This window comes from Schistocerca americana, chromosome 3 (genome assembly GCF_021461395.2).
Source record: "Schistocerca americana isolate TAMUIC-IGC-003095 chromosome 3, iqSchAmer2.1, whole genome shotgun sequence".
In the NCBI taxonomy this organism is placed as follows: Eukaryota; Metazoa; Arthropoda; class Insecta; order Orthoptera; family Acrididae; genus Schistocerca; species Schistocerca americana.
In genome coordinates this window covers 444,559,089-444,575,333 of record NC_060121.1, presented here as the reverse complement: position 1 = coordinate 444,575,333, position 16,245 = coordinate 444,559,089, and the positions used below count along the sequence as shown (strand labels likewise).

Below are 16,245 nucleotides of genomic sequence, written 5' to 3'. Positions count from 1 at the left end.
GGTACCCTTACCGGCATCATGCTCTGGCGAACGTTGCGCTCAGGGTGCACGATGATAATGTAGAGTTTAGGCGAGAAGAGGCAGGCAAGCGTGACGCTAGCCGACAAGCTGATGGTGACGGACATGCTGGTGATGCGCAGCGGCACGTGGCTGCTGGTACCGAAGTAGAGCGGCACAAACGCCAGCCAGATCACGCACGTCGTGTACATTGTGAAACCTGGAACAAAAGACCCACATACACAACGGCTGGAACACACAGAACCACATACACAATAGGTATCTGTTTACAGACATGTGGTAATGCGCAACGGTTGGGGGCCTGATTACAGCGACCAGAATGCCAACCAGGTTACGAGTTTCATTAGTTTTGTGAAGCCTGGAACGCAAACATCCAAATACAAAAGCGTTCTATGGCGACACACATGCAGGCGACGGGTAGCGGCAAGTGACTGCTGCACTAGAGGCCATTAAAACTGATACACCACGAAGATGACGTGCTACAGACGCGAAATTTAACCGACAGGAAGAAGATGCTGTGATTAGCAAATGATTAGCTTTTCAGAGAATTCACACATGGTTGAAGCCGGTGGCGACACCTACAACGTGCTGACATGAGGAACGTTTCCAACCGATTTCTCATACACAAACAGCAGTTGACCGGCATTGCCTGGTGAAACGTTGTTGTGATGCCTCGTGTAAGGAGGAGAAATGATTACCATCACGTTTCTGACTTTGATAAAGGTCGGATTGTAGCCTAACACGATTGCGGTTTATCGTATCGCGACATCGGGTCTCGCGTTGCTCGAGATCCAGTGACTGTTAGCAGAATACGGAATCGGTAGGTTCAGGACGGTAATACGGAACGCCGTGCTGGATCCCAACGGCCTCGTATCACTAGCAGTCGAGATGACAGGCATCTTATCCGCATGGCTGTAACGGAACGTGCAGCCACGTCTCGATCCCTGAGTCGCGGAAGTTTGCAAGACAACAACCATCTGCACGAACAGTTCGACGACGTTTGCAGCAGCATGGACTATCAGGTCGGAGACCATGGCTGATGTTAACCTTGACGATGCATCACAGACAGGAGCGCCTGCGATGGTGTACTCAACGACGAACCTGGGAGCACGAATGGCAAAACGTCATTTTTTCGGATGAATCCAGGTTCTGTTTACAGCATCATGATGGTCGCACCATTGTTTGGCGACATCGCGGTGAACGCACATTGGAAGCGTGTATTCGTCATCGCCATACTGGCGTATCACCCGGCGTGATGGTATGGGGTGCCATTGGTTATACGTCTCGGTCACCTCTTGTTTGCATTGATGGCACTTTGAACAGTGGACATTACATTTCAGATGTGTTACGACTCGTGGCGCTACCCTTCATTCGATCGCTGTGAAACCCTACATTTCAGCAGGATAATGCACGAACGCCTGTTGCAGGTCCTGTACTGGCCTTTCTGAATGTAGAAAATGTTCGACTGCTGCTCTGGCCAGCACATTCTCCAGATCTCTCACCAATTGGAAACGTCTGGTCAGTGGTTGCCGAGCAACTGGCTCGTCACAATACTCCAGTCACTACTCTTGATGAACTGCGGTATCGTATTGAAGCTACATGGGCAGCTGTACCTGTACACGCCATCCAAGCTCCGTTTGACTCAATGCCCAGGCGTATTACGGCCGTTATTACGGCCGGAGGTGGTTGTTCTGGGTACTGATCTCTCAGCATCTATGCACCCAAATTGCTTGAAAATGTAACCACGTGTCAGTTCTAGTATAATATATTTGTCCTTTGAATACCCGTTTATCATCTGCGTTTGTTCTTGGTGCAGCAATTTTAATGGCCAGTAGTGCAGTTCCGAAGACTAGTGGGACAAATGACAGGCAGATAACGTATGCCGTGTAGCAGGTGTGACAGTAAAACGGGCGATTTTGAAACATCCACCAACGTGAATTTACATTACTTGCAATTTAAAATGTCCATCACTAGAAAATGACGTTACGTAGGCCGCCGCCATTTTGATTCACACACATTTAAAGACTTTTACGGAAGCTGACCATCACATCTTGCTTGATTGGCTCTGGGATTCGATTAACTTCATCTCTGATTTGATCCTTCAACTCCTGGACAGTGTGCAGTGGGTCACGCCAGAAGATCTGAGCTTTCAGATGAACCAAAGGAAGAAATCACACGCAGAAAAATTAGCGGATCTTGGAGGTTAGGGAATTTCTCCCGTTCCTGGGCATGAGATCATCAGGAAATATGTTCTATAGCGCGTTAATAAAATGGCACTATCTTGTTGGAAGAATGTGTTTGCATTTTCAGGAATATCAGCGACCTGTCGCACTTGTAGATGGTTCATTAGGTGAACATAACGTTCTGTATTTACAGTAACAGCATTGAAGCAATGACTGGGTGTTGTGTGATGTCCTTAGGTTAGTTAGGTTTAAGTAGTTCTAACTTCTAGGGGACTGATGACCATAGATGTTAAGTCCCATAGTGCTCAGAGCCAACTGAACCACTGAAGCGATGTCTTAAAAAAAAAAAAAAAAAAAAAAAAAAAAAAAAAAAAAAAAAAAAAAAAAAGGATTTTCAAGTGCCAGAATCTAAAGTTTTGCTTGTGAAAAAAGTCTGACACCTAAAAATTGATCTTATCGCTCATAATCAGGCCCTGGTTATCGTTCACGAATTCCAATTCCCACTTTAAAGTGTAACCACTTTGGAGGTCATCCACATTCCGTTTTCGCATTACCAGAACTTTTTAATGGGTGGTGTCACAGTTCATTGTGCAATATTCGCTGTAATTGCGCTCTGATGTGTCAAGTTGCAGCGCGTGCTTGTATGCAGAACGCCTGGGACTTCGGCTGAAGGCTTTTTCCACTCTTGCAACAGTCTCAAGTGTGCGCACGGATTTTGCATTTCGACTTCTATTTCGCACCATAGCACCCGTTTACATAAATTTCTGTACCCTCACTTTACAATGTGCCGATGGGACTGGGGAATTGCATGTGAGATTGTAATGAGAACGAAATACATTCTACGCGGCCACGTATCTGACGGTTTTGTAAATAGGATGTGCCGACGGGGCTGGGGAAATGCGTGCAAGATTGTAATGAGCGCGAAATACATGCTACGCGGCAACGTATCTGTCACTGTTTTTGTAAAACATCTTTACGGGAAACTTGCATTGTACACCAGTTCACGACACCGTCTCGACTGAACATCAGTATCAGGCAGGGTCTATGGCTAAGGTTAGTTGTGCTGATTACTAACGCATGTTCTATTTACAGGGTTGCCAAATCTCCCGTTTCACTGCCGCAGCCGGCCGGAGTGGTCGAGCGGTTCTACGCGCTACAGTCTGGAACCGCGCAACCGCTACGGTCGCAGGTTCGAATCCTGCCTCGGGCATGGATGTGTGTGATGTCCTTAGGTTAGTTAGGTTTAAGTATTTCTACGTTCTAGGGGACTGATGACCTCAGAAGTTAAGTTCCATAGTGCTCAGAGCCATTTGATTTTTTTCACTGCCGCACCTGTTAGATTGTGAAACCTGCAACACCAAGAACCACTACGATGATAAGCCTGTGTCGATGGATACGTTGGTGATACGCAGTGGAGTATGGTTAACAGCACCAAACTACAGTAGCTTGGAGGTATGGCAGGTGACATATTTCATGTACACTATTAAGCCTGCACGATGTTCAGAAGACTTAAAATCAGCTCTCTCGTCAATCGTTTTCACCAGAGCCACAAAGCAATAATCAAAATAATGCTCATTCCGTGAAGTTCAGAGTGCTGAGCCCAGAAACAACGATAATTCATTTGCGAATGTCAACCCCTGTGCCCAAAGGGATCATTAAAACTTGTATCACTTCAAACGTCTAGACACAGTTCCACTTAGAGCTGTACTATAATTTTCTGCGTACTTCCGTGGAGGAATGTATACCCCTTCAAGGACTGTGATCAGTGGCACCAGGGTACAATATATGCATACTGAGGGGTTTTAGTTTTGGTGATTCATTTGTCACGATCATCAGCGATCAGATGGCGCTCATGAGGCCTGTCTGTGCACTTTCTGTTTTAACTCTGCTGGTAGTAACTGTGCTAAGTTTAGAGGTGAAGAGCGTTTGCAATATTCATTCTAGAGTACAACCATAGCCCACCGACGAGTACGTACTCCTCTTGAACAGTTTCAGCCATTTGAATGGGGTCGCGCTATGGCCTGCGGCAAGATGAATGGACGTACCGACAGGTTGCTGCATATGTTGGGGTTCAGTGTATTGAAGTGTGTAACTGCTTTCAACAGTGGCCTGTGGAACATTCCCATACCTGTAGTCCAGATCCTGGACGTCAGCGCAGTACAGACACACATCATCTTCGATGCGCCGGCCGGTGTGGCCGTGCGGTTCTAGGCGCTTCAGTTTGGAACCACGTGACCGCTACGGTCGCAGGTTCGAATCCTGCCTCGGGCATGGATGTGTGTGATGTCCTTAGGTTAGTTAGGTTTAAATAGTTCTAAGTTCTAGGGGACTGATGACCGCAGATGTTAAGTCGGATAGTGCTCAGAACCATTTGAACCATTTTTGAACCATCTTCGATGCATTGTGCGAGCGGTGGTGGCCGAACGAACATCATCTAGGGACGAAATACGGGCTTATGATGCAGCAACCGTGTCATCACGGACCACTGGGAACAGTCTGCTTGCAGCAGGATTAAATCACGTTTTCCCCTAATAAGGCTACCACTGACAACAAGACACTGCCAAGCCAGGCTAGTCGGCCGCTGTGGTCGAGCGCTTCTGGGCGCTTTAGTCCGGAACCGCGCTGCTGCTACGGTCGCAGGTTCGAATCCTGCCTCGGGTATGGATGTGTTTGATGTCCTTAGGTTAGGTTTAAGTAGTTCTAAGTGTAGGGGACTGATGACCTCAGATGTTATGTCCCATAGTGCTTAGAGCCATTTGAACCAAGCCATGTTACTCTGGTGACGCGAAAGAGTTGACTGGAGAGTGGAATGGCGCTCCGTTGTCTTCACTGACGAGAGTGTGTTCTTTCTGAATGAATGTGAGTGATGGACGTACAAGTGTATGGCATATATCTGGTGAGTTGCCTATTCGAGAGTGCATCTTCCCACGAATGTGGGGTGTGGGAGGGACGTCAGCTATAGCTCGCGGTCACATCTGGTGTTTCTGCTTGGTAAAATAACCAGTGCCCATTAAAATGCACGCGCTATTATGTCCGTGCTACTGCCATTTGTTCAACTGGAAGGTAATGTACTTTTTTAGCAGGACGGTCCAAGTTTACATACAGTTACTGCGACGCGAAGGGCTCCTCGATGTGTACAACAACTGATCTAGCCACTAAGATGACCAGATCATTCCGCAAATGAACACTTATGGGACTTCATGAAGCGAGAACTTACTGATTCTACAGGACCTGCGAGAATCATTGTCTAATTGCAACAAAAGATGCAAGATGCTTAGGACATTCTGTTGCAGGATGCCACACGGCATCTTTGGGGTCGTTTGCGTGCTAGAGTACAGGCCAGCGTTGCCACCAGAGAGGGGACACTGTATGTTGATGCAACTGTTTGGGCATCTTCTAATATGACGTGCGTGTTTCACTTGGTCTGACAATGTTACCGTATACTCCTTCAACCAGGAACTACCTGTCGCCTGACTTGTCAATGAAATGACATCTTTGATGATACCAGATTTCTTTCCAGTAGTGTATGTTTGCTTCTAGGAGAAAAGTGGTATGTTTGAGCAAAGTGTCGAACGGCAAGTTGATAAATATCTGTTTCCAAATATGTAATTGATTGCCAGTCTGAGTGAAAAGATAACTAAAGGATATCCTGCAACCTAAGGACAACACTTCTTTGCAAAGACTACGGAGGACATTGTCCTTGGTTGACATGTGGAGAGTTCACAGGATGAATCGTCTTCAGATAACATAACGTCAGCGCTATGCTACTGTGGCAGCATGAACTAACAACTGTAAAAGGCAGATGTGGATTCGACCAGTCAGTTGCGAGCGGGTTGTGGTATGTAGAGGAGGTGTAGCCGTTGCTACGGTGTCACAAATCGCAATGAAGCAAAATCTCTAAATCAAGAGTTCAAAATACTCTTCAGAATGTTCTGTAGAAGAGAAAACTAGGAGCAAAATTTGTTCTGCACATCTTGACTCCCTTAAAAAACAGCGACACATGGACGCCTGTGTGACTCGGGTGAAATGCAAAGCGCGGACTATTCCTTGCTGAAAAAAAAAAAAAAAAAATCATCGCGGTTGACGAGACGTGCTGTTATCAATACGAACCTATCACAAAGCGACAAAGTGCGGAAATTTACATGAGAGATAGACGCTTTGACGATATAAACGACATTCAAGCCAATGTGACATGCTAGTTGTACAACATCCTAAAGGACTTTCCTGCCGGTTTCACAGGGCTGTACAAACGTTCTGTGCGTTGTACAAAGTACGAGAAGACTGTGTAGAGCTCCTGAAACATTAAAACAACCATCTTAACTTTTATCCATTTCTTTTTTTGTTCCAGTCTCGAAACTTTCTAGACTGGCAGGGTACGTACTGTCGACTGAATCTATAAATTACTGTAACCAATCACAATTATTAGTTACTCTCTGTCGCACGTTAATCCATAATATGTTGGGCATGTAGATATTTTTTATACTTCTTTGTAACAGGAGCTGAGAGACAACGCCTACAGGTGTATAGTACAAGTTCAGAAATAATACACAATTTACGTTATGATGTAGAGGTCAGTTAAGATGGTTGTTTTAATGTTTCAGGAGCTCTACACAGTCTTCTCGTACTTTGTACAACGCACAGAACGTTTGTACAGCCCTATGAAACCGGCAGGAAAGTCCTTTAGGATGTTGTACAACTAGCATGTCACGTCAGGTGGTAAAAAAAGTAGAAGTGAAGTGGATTCAGAAACGTTTCACGCCTAATGACGTAATGAGGAAAATAGGCGTGTCGTAATTATAAAACCTGGAGAGTGAATTCATGGAAAAACGAGTGGGTAACTGTGGAAACGATGGTAGGGTATATGCATTCCTCCCCAACATTAGGAAGTAATGAAATGAGCGTTTGGTGTCATTGGCCGGGCGGCCCCTTGCGGGGCAGGTCCGGCCACCTTGGTGCAGGTCTTACTAAATTCGACGCCACATTGGGGGACCTGCGCACCGAATGGGGATGAAATGATAATGAAGACAACACAACAGCCAGTCCCTGAGCGGAGAAAATCTCCGACACAGCCGGAAATCGAACCCGGTCCCGTAGGACGGCAATCCGTCACGCTGACCACTCAGCCATCTCTTATTTTTTTATCTCATTTTTTTCGCTTTCGTTCGTTGCATCTGCTCGGGGCGGACGTCGTAAGACATCCGTTTAAGTTCGTTGTTGAGCGATTAACTCAGTTTTTTTATTAAAGAGGGCTGCTAACCCTCTGACCGAACACGCTGAGCTACCGTGCCGGCTGTTATCGGGGCGGACAACATTAGGAAGTGACTGAGGATGAAACATTTTAATTTCAGCCAGAGTGTGGTTCGTTTATTAACTGACCATGGGGCATACCCCACTCATTTACTGGTCGCAAATCTCGGCCAGGAGGCTGAGAGAGAGAGGGACCCCTGAACACATAATTTTGCACTTTAGATTGAAAGAGAGACGTAGTAATTGGGATAGCACACGCGGCTATGAAAGTAACTTTTTTAACGTAGACGTAGAACCACACCAAGGCGAGAGGCGCAAAGTATTGCTGAGGCACTCCCTCCTGGGCAGCATCGGTGGTGGCGTTCTGTAAATCTGAACTTCTGTCTATCTTCTTAATTTTCTATCTTCTTAGTATATAAATTGTTAATTTTAAGTATTCTGTTTCCTAATTAGTTTTAAGTTTACAAGTATTTAAAGCTTCAAGATTGTTGAACTTCGTTAAAATAAGAAGAAATCAAATAAGCTTCATATTCTCTAAATGTTCAATACCGTATTGTGAAAACACGACCTGTATTAGTAACTAGATGACAGGTAATTTTTAAATGGCAGCGAATAAAATAAAAAAACCAAATGTATTAGAATCCCCCAAACGTCTTTCTACACCATTTGCAATGTAAATTGGGGTTGATGGTACAAATTTTCTTCATGAATCGCAATGAGAATTTGTCAATGAAATACGATCAGTAGCTGTCTACTACATCATGACCAGTTTCCAACCGCGTCAGCTGCTCGTATCCCATGACGTCACACAACTACTGCCTAGTCCGTCGTCATGTAAATAATTATAGCATGTCGAGTCCTCTGCGCCAGCACTACGAAATGGACATCTAATTATGCTTAGCAATATGTTAGACGGACAATCGGCTTTTGCGACATCATAAAAAAGCTGTTTAAATTAAAACAGCATATAACAGATGGGTTCCCCTATCTCGTTAATATTTAACGGTTGTCACTTCTGTATGGCACCATAAGCTGCTAATAAACCAGCCATTACTTGCCATCTATTTCAATCTATCTGATAATCACGAGGCAGCATAAAAGTTGTTATTGCAGCCTATATGGCATCATCACTGCTGTGGCGTCACAATAAAAATAAAATTATTGTGACTCCTCTTATAATATTATTTTCATTACTTACGTCACACAAGGAGTGTCGCCATATAGGCTTCTGTTACAAGTTTTATGTTCCCCGTTGAAGGATTAGATTGAAGTGAGAAGAAAATAAAGCTTTGTTTACTAGCAGATCATGGTATTATGTGAAATGTCCTTCGTTAACAGCCCTCAATCAAGGAGATGAAGGCGTGGAACCCAAGCACTGCGAGACTGAAATGGACCTGACGATAAGACATCACGACGTCGAGAACGCTACTAGCATGGCTATGTAGAAATGTTAGCCGCCCGGATGCCAATAGTTACTACTCTACAATGCAGTTCGCAGTATATGAACTACATCATGCGCTCAAAAGCAAGAGTGTATTTATCAAACCGTACTGAAGCGGTGAAAAGAGGTGAAAATTTCTTCTGAACAGCTCGCTGCAAGGCATCCCCGATATGCTCAATAATGTTCATGTTTGAGGAGTTTGGTGGGACTTTTAAACAATAATCTGTTAATTTGCTATCACCTGAACTGTTACGACTGTTGACAGTTTAAACTCGGAAACTTTGAAAATAGAGAATACATTCGTTGGATGTTTCCGTTCATAATGTATCAACGCATGTTATGAGTTTACTCCTTAATTGTACCTCATGCTATGCGATTAATCAACAAGACAGAAACTACGGTTGCTTGGCTATTCATGCTTGTTAAACAGAGAGGCATGGAAAAACAAACAAAAATCTACACTGAAACCGAGCGAGGTGGCGCAGTGGTTAGCACACTGGACTCGCATTCGGGAGGACGACGGTTCAATCCCGCGTCCGGCCATCCTAATTTAGGTTTTCCGTGATTTCCCTAAATCGCTCCAGGCAAATGCCGGGATGGTTCCTTTGAAAGGGCACGGCCGACTTACTTCCCCGTCCTTCCCTAATCCGATGAGACCGATGACCTCGCTGTTTGGTTCAAAAAATGGCTCTGAGCACTAAGGGACTTAACATCTCAGGTCATCAGTCCCCTAGAACTTAGAACTACTTAAACCTAACCAACCTAAGCACATCACACACATCCACGCCCGAGGCAGGACTCGAACCTGCGACCGTAGCGGTCGCGCGGTTCCAAACTGAAGAGCCGAGAAACGCTCGGCCACCAGTGGCCGGCTTGCTGTTTGGTCTCTTCCCCCAAACAATCCAATCCTACACTGAAGAGCCAGGTAAACTGGTACACCTGCCTAATATCGTGTAGGCCCCCTCCCCACGAGCATGAAAAAGCTCCGCAACACAACGTCGCATGGACTCGACTAATGCCTGAAGTAGTGCAGGAGGGAACTGACACCATGAATCCTGCAGGGCTGACCGTAAATCTATAAGAGTACGATGGGGTGAAAATCTCTTCTGAACAGCACGCTCCAAAACATCCCAGATATGATCAGTAATGTTCATATTTGAGAAGTTTGGTGGCCAGCCAGAGGAAGTGTTTAACCTCAGAAGAGTGTTTCTTGAGCCACTCAGCAGCCATTCTGGATGTGTGGGGTATCGCATTGTCCTGCTGGAATTGACAAAATCCGTCGGAATGCACAATGAACTTAAATGGATGCAGGTGATCAGACAGGGTGCTTACGTACGTGTTACCTGTCAGAGTTGTATCTAGACGTATCAGGGATCTCATATCACTTCGACTGCACATGCCCCACATCATTACAGAGCCCACCAGCTTGAACAGTCCCCTGCTGACATGCAGGGTCATAGGTTCATGAGGTTGTCTCGATACCCATACATGTCCATCCGATCGATACAATTTGAAAGTCGACTCGTCCGACCAGGCGTCACGTTTCCAGTCATCAACAGTCCAACGTCGGTGTTGTGGGCCCAGGCGGGGCGTAAAGCTTTGTGTCATGCAAGGGTACACGAATGGGCTTTCGGCTCCGAAAGCCCATATCGATGATGTTTCGTTGAATGTTTCGCACGCTGACACTTGTTGATGGCCTAGCGTTGAAATCTGCAGTAAGTTGCGGGAGGGATGTACTTGTGTCACCTTGAAAGATTCTCTTCAGTCATCTTTGGGCCCGTTCTTGATGGATGTTTTTCCGGCCGCAGCGTTGTTGGAGATTTAATGTTTCACGGGATTCCTGATATTCACGGTACATTCGTGAAATGGTCGTACGGGAAAATCCCCACTCCATCGTTGCCTCGGAGATGCTGTGTCCCAGCGCTTGTGCGCAGACTATAACACCACGTTGAAACGCACTTGATAATCTTACATTATTGCTGCAGTAGCCGATCTAACAACTGCGCCAGACACTTGTTGTCCTGTATAGGTGTTGTCAACCGCAGAGCCGTAGTCTGCCTGTTTACATATCTCTGTACTTGAATACACATGCCTATATCACTTTCTTTGGCGCTACAGTGTGTAACTTGTTTTCCAATGAAGCTATTGACCTCTCCTCATTTTTCATTATCTGTCCATGCAAACTGAATTATACCTGTTTTGTCCAACATGGGCTCTGCCGTGAGATGTGGACTCATTGTATAACTGAAAATAGCCGGCCGTAGTGGCCGAGCGGTTCTAGGCGCTTCAGTCAGGAACCGCGCGAGTGCTACGGTCGCAGGTTCGAATCCTGCCTCGGGCTTGGATGTGTGTGATGTCCTTAGGTTAGTTAGGTGTAGATAGTTCTAAGTTCTAGGGGACTGATGACCTCAGATGTTAAGTCCCATAGTGCTTAGAGCCATTTGAACCATTTTGATAACTGAAAAATCTTACAGTTTCCGCGTCAGTCTTTATATTTTATTGGTCCGCTACGGTTTTCGAAGATGACACCATTATCATCAATGGTAAGGCAGCCTGTTCTTAATGCGAAACTTGTGGATTTTTTTGCAATAGCATGCGAGGAGGCCTTGAGGTTACTTGCGTTTTGTACTGATGATAATGATCTAAAGTAGGCATATCAGTTGACTGTTGTCACATTTTTTTCAGTTTAAAGAACGCCAACACGAAACTGCCGAAAGCTGCTGTAATGAGTCTTTATTAACTAAATTGCTAGTATGTGACATGTTTTAAGGAGCGTCTGTGTTTATAGAACGTTTGCTGTGCGAACTAATGTAATCTTGGCATATTTTTTTATTTTGTTAAGTAAATTAACAATGCTGCATTTTGTAATTCCTTTTAATCTGGACTACACGAAGAGCCTGCGTTGTGTCCTTACGTGTGGCACTTATACTCTCAGAAACTACACTGATGGACAAAAAATCCCAGCACCAAGGAGGAGTTCTGCGAGATAAATGAAAGTTGGTAGGCGTGTTTCAACAATTGTAATATGACGTCTATTAAAATTTCGCATCAGTCGCATGAAACTGACGCTAGCAGCGCCACTATGAGGATACACATGACATTTGCTGTAAATAGGCGCTGTAACGGCCGTGAGCATCAGTTGCTTTGAGATTGGGTTTAGTGAGTTGATGTTAGACAAGAATGCCTTTAAAACGACGTAGCAGCAATTATCAGCAGCACACTAAGTATGAACGAGATCGTGTAACAGGGCTAAGAGAAGCTGTGTTCCGGACGGCCACGTTGCGCTACCGAAGCGGAAGACCGTCCTGTTCGGCTTGTGGTTGCGGCGCATCGTACTGTATCTGCAGCAACAATTCCTGTAGGAGATGGCATCACAGCGCCTCAACGAACTGTTACAAATCGGTTATTTCAAGAACCACTCTGAGCCAAATGCCCTGTAGCGTGGTCTCCACTAACCCAAACCACCGCCTTTTGCGACGTCAGTGGTGACAAGCGACAGCTCCTTGGAGATAGTCGAGGTCTGTTGCGTTTTCTGATGAAAGAAGGTTCTAACCTCAGTGCCAGTGTGTGCTGGTTAGTAGGCCTCTCTGCGGCCTAGACACAATGGACCTACACCTGATATGGTGTGGAGTGCGATTTCATATAACAAGAACGACACTCTCGTGGTTATGCCACGCGCAGTGACTGCAAATTTCTACGTCAGTCTGTGATTCAAGCTGTTGTGCATCCATTTGTGAACAGCATTCCAAGGGGTATCTTCCTACTGGATAACGCTCGTCCACTTACCATTGTTGCAACTATACACACTCTACGAAGTATCGACATGTTTGCCTTGGCCTGCTCGATCACCAGATCTGTCTCTAGGCATCATCGGACGACAACTCTAGTGTCATCAACAACCAGCGTTAACTGCCCCTGTATTGACCGACCAAGTGCAACAGTGTTGGAACTCCGACCCACAAACTGACGTCTGGCACTTGAACAACACAATGCATGCACGTTTGCACGTTTGGATTCAAGATTCTGTTGGTTACACCGGATTCAAAGGAATCGTGCAATATGCCCTAGACAAATACGTTCCTAGTAAGGTCTTAAGGGATGGAAAAGACCGACCATGGTTTTAATAGCTGTGTTAGAAAAACTTTTACGTAAATAGAGAGAACTTCTTCTCAGATTCACGAGAAGTAAAAATCTAGCTGACAAACAAAAGGTGAACGAAGCGGAAATGAGCGTAAGGAGAGCAATGAGAAAGGCGTTCAATGACTTTGAAAGTAAAACTTCGTTAACCAAAACATGGCTCTGAGCACTATGGGACTTAACATCTATGGTCATCAGTCCCCTAGAACTTAGAAATACTTAAGCCTAACTAACCTAAGGACAGCACACAACACCCAGCCATCACGAGGCAGAGAAAATCCCTGACCCCGCCGGGAATCGAACCCGGGAACCCGAGCGTGGGAAGCAAGAACGCTACCACACGACCACGAGATGCGGGCACAGAACTCAATACGTCGCTCTTAAAGGAACAAAATCAACAGATGTAAAGGTAATTCCCGGTCTAGCCCCAGGAAGAGTGGTAGGACCGTTGCTGTTTACAACATACATATATAATATATATGGTAGACTGTTTGCAGATGATGCGGTTGTCTATAACAAAGTAGCAACGCCAGAAGATAGTAACGATTTGCGGAATGACCTCCAGAGAATTTATGAATGGTCCAGTCTCTGGCAGTTAACACTGAACGTAAATAAATGTAACATACTGCAGTTACGTAGGCAAAGGAATCCACTACCGTATAGCTACACAGCTGCAAACAGTGTCTGCCGTAAAATATCTAGGAGTTACTATCCAGAACGACCTTAAGTGGAATGACCACATAACACAAATAGTGGGAAAATCGGATGCCAGACTTAGATTCATAGGAAGAATCTTAAGGAAATGTAACCCACCCGCGAATGAAGTGGCTGATAAGGCACTTGTTAGACCGATTCTCGAGTACTGTTCACCTGTCTGGGGTTCCAACCAGATAGGGCTGATGGAAGAGATAGAAATGATCCAACGAAGAGCGGCACGTTTCGACACGGGGTCATTTAGTCGGCACGAGAGCATTTCGGAGATGCTCAACAAGCTTCACTGACAGACGCTACCAGAGAGGCGTTGTGCATGACGGAGAGATTTACTATTGAAATTCTGAGAGAGCACCTTCAGGGAAGAGTCGAACGCCATGTTACTTCCCCCCTCCACATACGTCACGCGTAATGACCAAGAGGAGAAAATTTCTAGAAATTAGAGCCATTACAGAGGCTTACCGACAGTCACTCTTTCCAAGCGCTATTTGCGAGTGGAACAAGGTTGCACGGCTCAGTTAGGGGTATAAAAAGTACCCTCCACCACACATCATTAGGTGGCTTGAGGATTATGATGCGGATGTGGCTGTATTTTAAACCGTGATCTTGCGATGTTAGTCAACTTAACTATGTTATCTAGACAAATGAAATCCTGAAATTTTACACTCCTGGAAATGGAAAAAAGAACACATTGACACCGGTGTGTCAGACCCACCATACTTGCTCCGGACACTGCGAGAGGGCTGTACAAGCAATGATCACACGCACGGCACAGCGGACACACCAGGAACCGCGGTGTTGGCCGTCGAATGGCGCTAGCTGCGCAGCATTTGTGCACCGCCGCCGTCAGTGTCAGCCAATTTGCCGTGGCATACGGGGCTCCATCGCAGTCTTTAGCACTGGTAGCATGCCGCGACAGCGTGGATGTGAACCGTATGTGCAGTTGACGGACTTTGAGCGAGGGCGTATAGTGGGCATGCGGGAGGCCGGGTGGACGTACCGCCGAATTGCTCAACGCGTGGGGCGTGAGGTCTCCACAGTACATCGATGTTGTCGCCAGTGGTCGGCGGAAGGTGCACGTGCCCGTCGACCTGGGACCGGACCGCAGCGACGCACGGATGCACGCCAAGACCGTAGGATCCTACGCAGTGCCGTAGGGGACCGCACCGCCACTTCCCAGCAAATTAGGGACACTGTTGCTCCTGGGGTATCGGCGAGGACCATTCGCAACCGTCTCCAAGAAGCTGGGCTACGGTCCCGCACACCGTTAGGCCGTCTTCCGCTCACGCCCCAACATCGTGCAGCCCGCCTCCAGTGGTGTCGCGACAGGCGTGAATGGAGGGACGAATGGAGACGTGTCGTCTTCAGCGATGAGAGTCGCTTCTGCCTTGGTGCCAATGATGGTCGTATGCGTGTTTGGCGCCGTGCAGGTGAGCGCCACAATCAGGACTGCATACGACCGAGGCACACAGGGCCAACACCCGGCATCATGGTGTGGGGAGCGATCTCCTACACTGGCCGTACACCACTGGTGATCGTCGAGGGGACACTGAATAGTGCACGGTACATCCAAACCGTCATCGAACCCATCGTTCTACCATTCCTAGACCGGCAAGGGAACTTGCTGTTCCAACAGGACAATGCACGTCCGCATGTATCCCGTGCCACCCAACGTGCTCTAGAAGGTGTAAGTCAACTACCCTGGCCAGCAAGATCTCCGGATCTGTCCCCCATTGAGCATGTTTGGGACTGGATGAAGCGTCGTCTCACGCGGTCTGCACGTCCAGCACGAACGCTGGTCCAACTGAGGCGCCAGGTGGAAATGGCATGGCAAGCCGTTCCACAGGACTACATCCAGCATCTCTACGATCGTCTCCATGGGAGAATAGCAGCCTGCATTGCTGCGAAAGGTGTATATACACTGTACTAGTGCCGACATTGTGCATGCTCTGTTGCCTGTGTCTATGTACCTGTGGTTCTGTCAGTGTGATCATGTGATGTATCTGACCCCAGGAATGTGTCAATAAAGTTTCCCCTTCCTGGGACAATGAATTCACGGTGTTCTTATTTCAATTTCCAGGAGTGTATTTCTCTACGTTAATTATTTCTTGGTGTTGGGATCTTTTCCCGTGAGTGTATTTGGGACCAAACGATTACACTAGTCTAATCTGCGCTCTAGCATGTAGATTTTTTTGCATGACATGGTATATTCCATTTCTTTTATTCATCATCCACGACCAAGGCCATATACACTGAGGAGCGAAAGAACCAAAGAAACCGGTACACCTACCTAATGTGTTGTAGGACTCCCGCGAGTACGTGGAAGTGCCGCAACACGACGTGGCATGAACTCGACTAATGTCTGAAGTAGTGCTGGAGGGAAGTGACACCACGAATCCTGCAAGGCTGTCCATCAATCCGTAAGAGTACGAGAGGGTGGATATCTCTTCTGAACAGCACGTTGCAAGGCATCCCAGATGTGCTCAATGATGTTCATATCTGTGGAGT

At 46.4% G+C, this 16,245-nt stretch overlaps 1 protein-coding gene across 1 annotated transcript in view; it reads right to left on the bottom strand.

Moving 5' to 3' along the window:
• The window catches only part of LOC124606783 (metabotropic glutamate receptor 4-like), a gene marked incomplete at its 3' end in the record, with an annotated part of 1,427,722 nt that overhangs the window by 42,082 nt on the left and 1,369,395 nt on the right, over positions 1-16,245 (bottom strand). The window contains exon 13 of the mRNA XM_047138846.1: positions 12-217. Coding sequence (XP_046994802.1) covers positions 12-217 — 206 coding nt within the window. The remainder of the gene's footprint in view (positions 1-11; positions 218-16,245) is intronic.